The sequence below is a fragment of the Cucurbita moschata genome, unplaced genomic scaffold (assembly GCF_002738365.1).
Source record: "Cucurbita moschata cultivar Rifu unplaced genomic scaffold, Cmos_1.0 Cmo_Scf00100, whole genome shotgun sequence".
In the NCBI taxonomy this organism is placed as follows: Eukaryota; Viridiplantae; Streptophyta; class Magnoliopsida; order Cucurbitales; family Cucurbitaceae; genus Cucurbita; species Cucurbita moschata.
Window position 1 is genome coordinate 245,452 of NW_019268616.1, and position 11,349 is coordinate 256,800.

The 11,349-nt window shown below is 33.4% G+C and overlaps 1 protein-coding gene and 1 long non-coding RNA gene across 4 annotated transcripts; both read right to left on the minus strand.

Annotated features, from left to right (window-relative positions):
* Positions 1 to 1,299: 1,299 nt before the first annotated feature.
* Positions 1,300 to 2,130, minus strand: LOC111439668. The gene is made up of 3 exons (XM_023077239.1): positions 2,041 to 2,130; positions 1,660 to 1,874; positions 1,300 to 1,564 (listed from the first exon to the last, which is right to left on the minus strand). The coding sequence occupies exons 1-3, from the start codon at positions 2,128 to 2,130 to the stop codon at positions 1,300 to 1,302; spliced, it is 570 nt and encodes a 189-aa protein (XP_022933007.1).
* A 6,247-nt stretch (positions 2,131 to 8,377) lies between these two features.
* LOC111439669 lies at positions 8,378 to 11,227 on the minus strand. 3 transcript variants are annotated; one of them, XR_002709837.1, is made up of 4 exons: positions 11,051 to 11,227; positions 9,473 to 9,559; positions 9,218 to 9,273; positions 8,378 to 8,731 (listed from the first exon to the last, which is right to left on the minus strand). It is a non-coding gene; the product is annotated as an uncharacterized LOC111439669 (long non-coding RNA). The 3 variants fall into 3 exon arrangements; XR_002709838.1 differs by having other exon boundaries at positions 9,949 to 11,227; XR_002709836.1 differs by lacking the exons at positions 9,473 to 9,559; positions 11,051 to 11,227 and adding an exon at positions 9,351 to 9,452.
* Positions 11,228 to 11,349: the final 122 nt, after the last annotated feature.

Below are 11,349 nucleotides of genomic sequence, written 5' to 3' on the forward strand. Positions count from 1 at the left end.
ATTCCTGGATGCATTAACCCACAATGATGCATGAGATCCCAACATTTTTATTCATTATCATGTAAGACAACCCCTTCCATTTTTTCTTCGTATCATATAATTTTTATCATAGTTTCCTTACATAAATTGGGGTTGTGCATTATTTCCACATATTTTTGTCGTATATCATTCATATCATGCATCGTGTCATATCATACATACATCATATCATCAACATATCATGTAATATATCGCAAAACGTGTTATACCATAACATCTATCATATCATCAGTACATCATCATATCACGTGTCATAACATTCATGTATCATCTCACAGTCACGTTGTATCACGAACATATCATGGACTTATTATCTCATAAACATATCATAGTCATATTGTTTTGTAAACACATCACATTCATGTCGTCACATAAACACAACCTAGTCATATTCTTTCATAAACATATCATGGTTATATCATTTCATAAACGTATCATAGTCATGTCATTTCATAAATATATTCTTATCATATCATTTCATAAATATATCATAATCATCTCATTTCATAAACATATCTTAGTCATATCATTTTATACACATATCCTAGTCATATCGTTTCATAAACATATCATAGTCATGTCATTTTCTAAATGTATCCTAGTCTTATCATTTCATAAATATATTCTAGTCATATCGTTTCATAAACATAACCTAGTCATATCGTTTCATAAATATATTCCAGTCATATCATTTAATAAAGATATCTTAGTCATATCGTTTCATACACACACAATAGTCACATCGTTCCGTAAAGATTTCACACATATCAAGCATATATCATGTATAGAACCACGAGGCACATGTCATCATACAAACATCAACTTTTAACCAAACCGAGTAAGGTCCCTTACTTGGTTTGCATTAGCAAGCGTTCTCATTACACTCGAGTACAATTGACTACGTGAATTTTAGATCTTGTCCTTCAAGCAAGTGCTACATATTAATTTATGTCATATTACTCGGTTCAAAACTACAAAATATATATATATATATATATATATATTTTTTTACAATTATTATAGGCTACCACTATATATATATATTTTTTTTACAATTATTATACGCTACCACTGAAAATGAAAAATGTTGTCATTTGTTAATAAAAAGTGAAAATAAAAACTCATAATTATGCTATAATTTTACTGAGGAACATTCCTTGGAATATCATATTTACACTTAAGTCCTTACTTAATAGTCCATCACTAGTAAATCCGCAATCAAGTGAAATTGAATTATTATTCTCCCCAAACAAAGAATTTTCATGCATTATTCTTAAGAGCCTCAACACTGTCTCCGTTTTCCTCTATTTCATCAAAGTAGTCCTCTCGAGCATTTCCAGCCAACATCAGGGCAACCAACCAGAAGAGGGATGAATCAAGGGATAGAAATGCACCACCACCCAGAAGACCAGTCTTAGCAGTCGGGCATGCTGTCTCGAGATTGTGATAAACGTTGCGAGTCAAGTGAATTTGCTCAATGACTGTAGGCCATACGAGCAAAGTTATAGCCAATCCAGTTGTGAACCTGCAAACACAGAGGTAGCTTGATTGATAACATTTCAAAATCACTTTTTAGGTAGCAGTTAAGAGTAAAGGATGTGATTTGGAAAGAGAAGTTACAGGGCAATGTTGAAGAAAATAGAGAAACTGGTGCTCCTAAACAAGGCATCTCGAGGAACGGATTTTTGTTGGTAAGGATAGAACAAAGAGAAGTATCCTGCAATTGAAGAAGCAAGAAGAAATGCAACGGAAAGATATCCCAAGGCCACAGTTGGGTCCGCTGGATATTGACAGACAACAATGCCTTTGCCTGGGATGAGAGTTCCAGATGCAGGCTGCCCATAAGCAAACACAAAAAGAAAGGATAGTGACCATCAATGACGGGCCTTGAAAAGTTATATGATATTGCATGAGTTGGGAGGTTCTCATCTTGCTGTGATTGTTTCAAATTCACGAATATCTACGCAATAAGAATCAAACAATTTATGAACAGAAGCTTACCTTCTTGTTCTCAGCTACGACTCCAAATATAAAGGATATCACACCTAAAGTTGCGACAGTAAGAGATATTATCTTGACAGACATGGCCATTGATCCTAAGATAAATGGAACAAAAGAGTTTTTCAGAAAAATGGGCAACAGACCTAGAAGACTATGGAATGAGATCAGTGAATACTTGATATTTATATTACTCAGAATCTACTTAATCTCGGAACCTGTAATTAAAATATGGAATTAAACCGTTTTTCTTTTGTTTGGTTGTTTGATTTACTTTAATTAGGAATTATGTCATTTTTTGAAATCCACATGGAAAATGATTCATTGAGAAATAAAAATGGACTTTTAAAATGTCACTTGGCGCCAGCTGGCATTGGTTTTATTCTGGGGTTAATTTTTAACCCTATTAATGAATGGCCGCCGCAAACAAACAACGAAGAATTTGAGGCAGGTTCGTATTCAAAATTATGTGTGAACAACTTAATCAATTTAGTTTTTTATTTTTGAGCATATGTACGAGAAAAACATAAAACAAACCACTAAATAGAAGGGAGCAAGAGAATCAACTGGTCGAGGGTGATTTTCATGCCAAATCATCATAGGTCTATGTTTTCAGGCGTAAGTAACAAGCTCATGTCGACAAGATTAATGTGTCTGACCATAATGATCCCACGAGAAAGATACGGGTCGAAAAAAAACGAACAACAAAACGCACCGATAGATGCATGTGGGAGTGTTCAAAATTACTTGTGAACCACCAGATGAATCCAACCCAATTATTATAATTTGAGTTCTTTTTTTAGCATGCATAATAGAAAAAACATTAAAAAAAAAACGAAGTAATGCATAGATGGAAGGTGACAAGATTGTCAAATTGTGGAGGGTGATCATCGAGCCAAGACATTAACCGTGTATGTTTTTAAGCGCGTATAGCAAGCTCACGAGCTACCTAGTTGCACTTATGATTAACAAAAAGATGGCCTTGGTCTCTACTGCATCGATGCTAGTTGCTGATAGAATTAACAAACGTTTGGAGGTTGTTTACTTATCAAAGTATTTTGTGCAAAAGATTCGAGAGGATAGCCCAATATTCTTTAAGCAGTAAGAAATAAATACACACCATTAATACTTTAGAAATACCTTTGTGAAGAAATACTCTTTTGACAAGCTTGATACAACTAACTAAATATTTAATTTGATCTAACGTCATCGTACTTTTTCCACTAGGGTCACGAACTGCAACACCAATAACCGCTCCACTATTTCTTATAACTGTATTAAACTTCAATTTGATGGAGAAGGTTTATCGATCAACAACACGAACGACGGAAAAATAACGAGCTCCCATTATCAACTTATAAACTATCAAATGTTTGACTCTTAATCCCACTTTTTGATGTAAGATATAAAATTTTTCGATTTGGATAATCACCTCTACGTATAATTAGGAAGCAAAAAAACACAATATATATCTAATATTTAAATATCTCCAAAAAAAAAAAAAATGGTGAAGGGTGAACAACCCAAATCCTATCTTCTTTTCTTTTTATATATATATATATATATATACACACACTTTTAGGTTAGGTAGGTTTGACTATAAACCCGAAGTTATACATATGGATATAAATGATGAAAAACTCTTAAATATGACATTTATGCAAATTTTACCCTTTCACTATAAGTATTATGGCTAGCAACATGATGCCATTTTTATGGAGTGGTAGGTACGGGTTGAGTTGAAAAAATCTTTTAAACCAATTTAAAATATTAGTCGGTGACTCGAGCAATCAAAATAAAGTTTAAAATTCATGGATTGAGCTGGAATTGTTATTTTTTTCATATAATTATTTTAAAAAAAAAATCATACTTATCACCATGTTCCAACTAAAATTTATAAAATTTAAATATCAAACATATTAATTATTACTAATTTTTGTTCGCTTTATGTTTTATGTTTGGGTGATTTGATTTTGCGTGTTTATCTATTTATTTTTTTAGGCAAGTAATATTTTAATGGCTTCTTTATGCTAAAAATATGTTTTTTTTTTCTCTAAAATTTTAAAATATTGCACTGGTTCCATATTTTATAGTTGAATTTTAAAAGCTCTCTTCAAAACTACTAATAATTTATTTTTTTAACAATTTTGGATGAAAACATTATTATAGGTCACCACTACTTTGAAAGAGTTGAGTCACGCCGAAGTTGAAAATGAAAAGTGTTGGCCAAAATAAAAACTCATACAATTAAGTCCTTAATCACAAGTAAATCAATAGTAAAGTGGAAGTGTTAAGAATGAGAAAGAGAGGCGGGATCAAAACTGCGATCTTCAATAATGTTCAAAATGTTTAAATAAGATACAAGCTACCAATTAATACCTAAATGTAACCATCAGAGAATTTTAAATAAATAAAGTAAATAATAATTAAAAAATAAATAAATAATGGAATTCTCTCCACCTTCTCCAAATATCTCTCCCCCAACACCTCCTACCACAAAATGAGCTGAAAAAAATAACAAACAAACAGAAAGAAAACAATGGCAGATTTTAGAAAGAGAAAAATCCAAGAAATCTTTTCTTTTATACAATTATTTTTATACAGTTATTTAGAATCCGATCTCATTTTAATTTAGCCAGAACAAAAAAAAGAAAAAAGAATAACAGGGAGGTCTGGAAAGAATTAAAGAGAGAGGAAAAGAAAAAAATAATTGAGAAGAAAGGAAAGAATTAGAGAGAAATAAAGGAATATATATATTACAAAGTAAATACAAAAAAAAGGAAGAGAGAGACCGAGGAAGAGGAAAAATGAAGATTTTTGTGAGCAGAGTTAAAATAAATACCGAAACAATTTGAGAGAGTAAATATATAGAGTAAGGAGATGATGAAATATATTATATATATTCAATATTCATAAAAGTCTCTAATCCTCCCATGAAGTTTAACACATGGACCATTATAAAATTTAGAGAATTGAAATTTAAATTGATGCATGGTTTATATAGGTTGGCTTGAATACAAAGAACAAAACCGAACTTAATAAATTGGTGATACCAGTCTAAGCTAATCAGGTAAGTGGTCTTACTATCGGCTCAGTTGAAAGACTTGTCTTATGTATGATGACACGTGCCTAGTGGCCCTTGCACGTGTCATTTATGCTTTATGTTATGTGATGATGTGATGACGTTAGATAGTGATGCGATGATGTTATATGATGATGTGATGTTGTTATATGATGATGTGATGTTGTTATATGATGATGTGATGACGTTAGATGATGATGTGATGATGTTATATAATGATGTAATAATGTTATATGATGACGTGATGACGTTAAACGACAATGTGATGATGTTATATGATGACTAGATGATATTAGATAATGATGAGATGATGTTATATGATACTTGATGATGTTAGATAATGATGTGATGATGTTATATGAATGACGTACTTGGTATGCTTGATGCACTTTATGGCAATATGATGAGTATGATGATTGCGTGATGTTTACCTTAATATGATGATATTTTTCATATCGAGCATGCTATATGATGATGAGTGTCATATTGCATCATGTTGTTAGATCGACATAGGGCACAACCCTAAGAGCATGAAAATGATATTAATATAAATATCCACGAGTATGTGTTACCTAGAGTAACAAAGGGATGAGACTAGAGAGTTGTGTCAGAAGAGACGTTATGATGGATTTAGAGGGACTTCCCTTAGAGATGATGAGTGCGGACTCGCACAGTACGATGATGAGTGCGAATGTGCACGAGCGCGAATGCGCACAGATAAGGGTGTTCATGAGGCGCATGACACTATGGGGTTTTACTGACCTCTGGACGTCGCTACAGATTAGCTTGACTAGAGCGTCCAGGGGGTGTGCGAACGCCCTGGGGATTCACATTCGTACGTGTGAGTCGTGTGTAGGGAAGTACTACATATCCAATTTGTCTGAGACTGGAGGTCACCCTTATGATGATTAGAGATAGGTCCTTAAATCATGATTGCAAGTGTTTGCATTATCATGCCACTTAGTGAGTATTCTTTGAAATTCGAGCCGTATGCCACATCATTTTTTCAAGTAAAGGCAAGACGCACTTGTACGAAGGTTGACGGCATCGCAAGAACAGACTGTGGCACGTGCATAGGGTAGACTCATATTTAAATTCCTAGTCTTAAGTTAGAATAAGTTGTTTTAAATTATTTTGTATTTATTTTTATTTTCTATAAATTTCAGTATTTCATATTTAAACACGTAAGACCATGGCTGTGTTTTTCAGAGAAGAAGTTGTTTTAAGCGTTTTTTTTTATGTTTAAGTTATAAATGATGTTCGTGTAAGAGTTATATTTCTGCATTAGAGATGAACATGAGACGCTAGTAGTGACTTTGAATATGTGGAAATTTAGAGTATTACACTAAAAGTAAGGAGAACATGTAAACTAACTAAATATTGAGAATAAGATAATATATACTACTAATCAAATCCTAAGATGAAATACTAACCGATTACGAATATCTAAAATATATTCCTTAACAAAATATCTTCCTAATATATCTCTACTAGATCTAGGCATCAGGCTCCATATCCCAACAATCTCCCACTTGGAGATTGATCCAGCCAATTGCAACAATCTCCCACTTGGAGAATAATCCAATCAACCAAGAATTTCATTCTCAATCTGTACCAAATCAACATCAACATAAAATGTTTGTTGGATTCCTTGCACCCTTTGTCTTCTCCAAACAGATCACCATCGTCAACTATCCTCCGAGTGAAATAGTATCGCCTTCTGTGTTTTGAATGATAGACCGGGTTCCTCGCCAACTGCATGACATTCTAACTATCGACCTGAAGAATCTTCTCGCGCTGCTTCTTATCTAATTCTTCTTGATAGTCTGTCATCCATATCAACTCCTTTCCAGCTTCAGCTAATGCCACGTACTCAGCCTCAGCAGATGAAAGAGCAACGCATTTCTGAAGCCTAGACATCCCATCATCCATGGCTTGCTCCCACTTAGTTGTATCATTCAACTGTAGGGCCTCATCAAGGGGCTTTCGTTTCCCTTCATCAGTCACCAACCGATAGTGTAAAGAAGGTACATACCTATCTGGTAATCTAATAGCTCTGGATGATCTTTTCAACACATGCTCAGGTGTCACTTGCTCATCTTCTGGTTCTTCAGCAACAGGCTCAATAGTTTCTTGAGTATCAGCTACAACATCACTAGGTAATTCTTTAAGCAACTCAACCTCAACTCCAACTTGCTTCACCACTGGTTCCTCAATAAGAGTCTCAGAAGTTTCTTCAGTATCCGCTACAACATCACTATGTGAATCTTTCAGCAACTCAACCTCAACTCCGACTTGCTTCTACCTCTGGTTTCTCAGCAACAGTCTTAGGAGTTTCTTGAGTATCTGCTACGACATCACTTTATGAATGGTTCTGCAACTCAACCTCAACTTCCACTTGCTTCGTTGTCCCGGTACTTTCCTCCAATTCTCTGGTAGTCTTTGTGAAGCTAACTCGTTTCTGTTTGCTCATAACGCAGTTCTCATAAGGACTCATATCAACAGATTTCAGACCTTCCAAAAACTTCTTCCGACATCTTCATTCCTTTAACGCTCATATGTCCAAGTCTATTGTGCCATATACTTGAATTTGAAACACTCTCAGCAACAGCAACTCTGTTCATACCCTCTGCAGTGGTGTATAAAGTTCCAGACTTTGTGCCACGTGCTACCACCATAGCACCCTTCACAATCTTTCACGAACTCTTACCAAACTTTGTTGCATAACTTGTGCCATCCAACTGACCAATAGAGATCAGGTTCTTCTTGAGACTATAAATATATTTGACATCCTTTAATATCCACCTGCCGGAGTTTATATGCAAACATCCCCTTTTCCTTCACTACAACAAATAATAGATACGATAGCTTACAAAAAATGCTATCATAGACTTTTTATAGCGTTTTTCGTACGTCGTGACAGCCCATGTTATTAAAAGTCTGAGACTTTTTATAGCGTTTTTTTATAGCTATAATAAATGCTATAATAGAATGACGTTTGATAGCATTTTTTTTATAGCTATAATAGATGCTATAATAGAGTATAAATTTATAGCTTATAAACGTTGCTATAAAAATATTTTATAGCGTTTTATTGAAGCTATATATAACTTTAAATTAATGCTATAATAAATTAATTATTCATTTATAATCATTATAGTTACCATCATCCAACTTTAACAACATTTTTCAATAAAATTTAATTCAAATACTAAATAAACACATCAAATACTCATAGCACATTAAATACCATGACTTCCATTATTCATAATTGAGATTTCATAATCTATTTCCATTACAATAATAGTATTCCATCATTTCTTAAAATAAAGTTATACAAACTATACAAGATAAAATATTCTCCACTACTTGCAATGATTTTCAAGGAAACGTTATCATGTCACGACTTTGAAGTACAAGTCCTCTATCCCAGAATCATCTATTGACAGAAAAAAAATAATAGGCAACCTGAACCAACTCTAGATGCAACTACTCTGGACTATTCAACATTAGCAACAAAGAGACGATCCCGTAATAGGACAGCAGTTGACCCGACATCTTTCTGCTGGCCTCTCTCTTCTTTAATATATTCTGCATGTTTAAAAACCTCTGCTGCAAAATAAGTATTTGCTTAGTTTATGCTCCACTTGCAAGGCAACAGGAAAATATGAAATCATAGGCACAAATTATAACTTATTACTAATAGCTGTCTTTGTGTCTTTGATAAAGTCCTGATGGCTGCTTTGGTTATTGAAAAGATTGCGCTTAAGGTATTCAGTTGTTCTAGAACCAAGTACATCAATGTGTCTATTAAATTGGAGAAAAGAAGGAGCGTCCATGCATCACACTGGAAAGCTATCATATCAAGTAACATCATCTCCGATATTTCCAGAATTACCATTAATGTTAAAACAAACAAAAAGTAACTTATCATTCTTCCATCACATGTATCATCATTTTAAATTATAGAACAACACAACAATAATGATCAACAAAGAATAAAAAGAAAAGAAACATAAGCGGAGAAAAAGATCCATTCAGGAAAATTATCCCCACATAATTTCAGAAATTATGACAAGACAATGATTGCATCCTTACCGATGATGATGAAGCAAGGTCTTTTGTATTGAGTAGTTTTGCAAGTCTAAAGTCCCCTGTGCAGAAATTCAAGATATTAACAGAAATAACTAGTAAAGAAATTCCATCCGGTAAAAAATGGAAGCCATCGTACCAAGCCGGACATCATTGCTCTTCGCAAGAAACATATTGGAACACTAGAATAGAAGAAAATTTGAAAAAACAAAAAAATCAAGGACAATTAATGAGTTGGGTATGTTAATACATTATAGGTACCTTAAGATCTTTTTGTAGCATCCGATTGGAGTGCAGATAAACTACCGCTTAGCTAGTTAACAACTATGCCAACCATTTGCAAACTTTCTGAGATAAAAAAAAATTGACAATCAGAAAAAGATAATCACGGTTACGAACTTACTCAAGAAAGTATGTTCCTCTGACATTTTCTATCAATTCAGACCTACTCAACAAAAGAAAACACGGCATAGGATTAGGCTTGAGTTTTCTTCCCATCCCTTTGTCCCCTTCACTACATCTAGAAAACTAGTTTATCGATTCAATCCATATTGAACTTCCACAAAATGTTCTAACTTTTGTTCTTCACTTAGTTATAATTCTTTGGAGGGAAAATTGAAAGACATTGTTACAAAGGTTGGGTATTTTTTTTATTCAATCTAAAAATAAACAACCATTCAAGGTCATAAATGAAGCAAACTCCAAAATGATGGAAAATTTAAATAAACATCACTTACATGTCTCCACCTTCACAGTAGCAAGTTACAATGCATATATAATCCCCCTACACAAACGGCCTTTTTACTAGAACAGTGAGGGTAACAACTATGAGAAGGAGAAAAGGAAGAAAGGAAATAGAAGGCTTTGTAGCCTCATGAATAGGTGTAGTTTCATTCTGATACTAATCACCGACAACACGCTTTCTAGGGGCACCATTATGCTTCCACTCCTCAGTGTTATCGCTTTAATCATGCATGCATTCTGAGTTTAGTTCAATATGTTTGTCTAGATTAAGCATATTTAAACTCCAATTAATCAATCTAATCATATAGACAAATTTGTCCCCAAATGCCTGAAATTTATATGAATAAATAATTGATATAACTAAATAATAAAGTCTTTTAAAATGAAATAGTTCAGTAAGAAATAATACAACTTTAATTTGGTCCTCTGATCGGAGGAAGTAGTACATTCAATAGTTTAAGTTCATCCTCTTGTTCTACCATAATATTACAGCATCACTCAAGTAGTAGAAAATGAAAGTGAGAAAGATGACAAATTAGACCAATTAAGAGAAACAAAGTGTTTAAATTTGTCAAAAGTATAGCTTTAGAACTTCAATTAGTAAGGATGATATGCTGATATATTGAAACAAACATGGGAAAAATCATGCCCACAAAATTGGAAGATGTAAAGTATAACTCACAAAGTTGAAACAGAGCCTTAGCTCCCCAAGTTGGTGCCATGAGTGAAACAAATTATACAAGGAAAATAAACAACAACAAAATTATGTGAGAATTACACCCCTCAATTTAACTAAATCTCTTAAATTAATCAAAATGCTAGAAATCAGAAGCATCATCTCAAACTGAATATCCAAATTAATTGAGAAAATGAAGGGCCAAAACCAGAGAGAACCAAACATCAAAACATAGAGAAACCCTAAACCCTAGAACAAAAAGGAAGAAGTATCAATCCAAATGTTTAAGAAATGAGAAACCTGGATGCAAATCCACTCTGCTCATTCTTGTTTTAAAATGTAGGGTATTATGTACTCCTCCTTCAGGGCACAAATATTAAACTATGCTCAATAGATTAAACACACATGTGAATGCTAACCTCGATTAAGAACTTTTGGCAAAATGGAGCACATCAGATGCCGGACAAAAATGGAATACAAAAGGAAGAAAAAGATGAAATACATGGGTTATAACTCCAAATCCGTACATTATGGCAAAATGGAGCACAAGGGGCAGAGAGGAAATTGAGAGAAAAAAAAAATCTAGCCTCCCCTGTGAATTAGGGCAAAAGGAAGGGAGGAAGAGAGAGAGTAAATAAAGAGCTCACTATTTTAAAAAATATATCTAGCTTTTTTTTTTTTTTTTTTTTTTTTTTTTTTTTTTTTTTTTTTTTTTTTT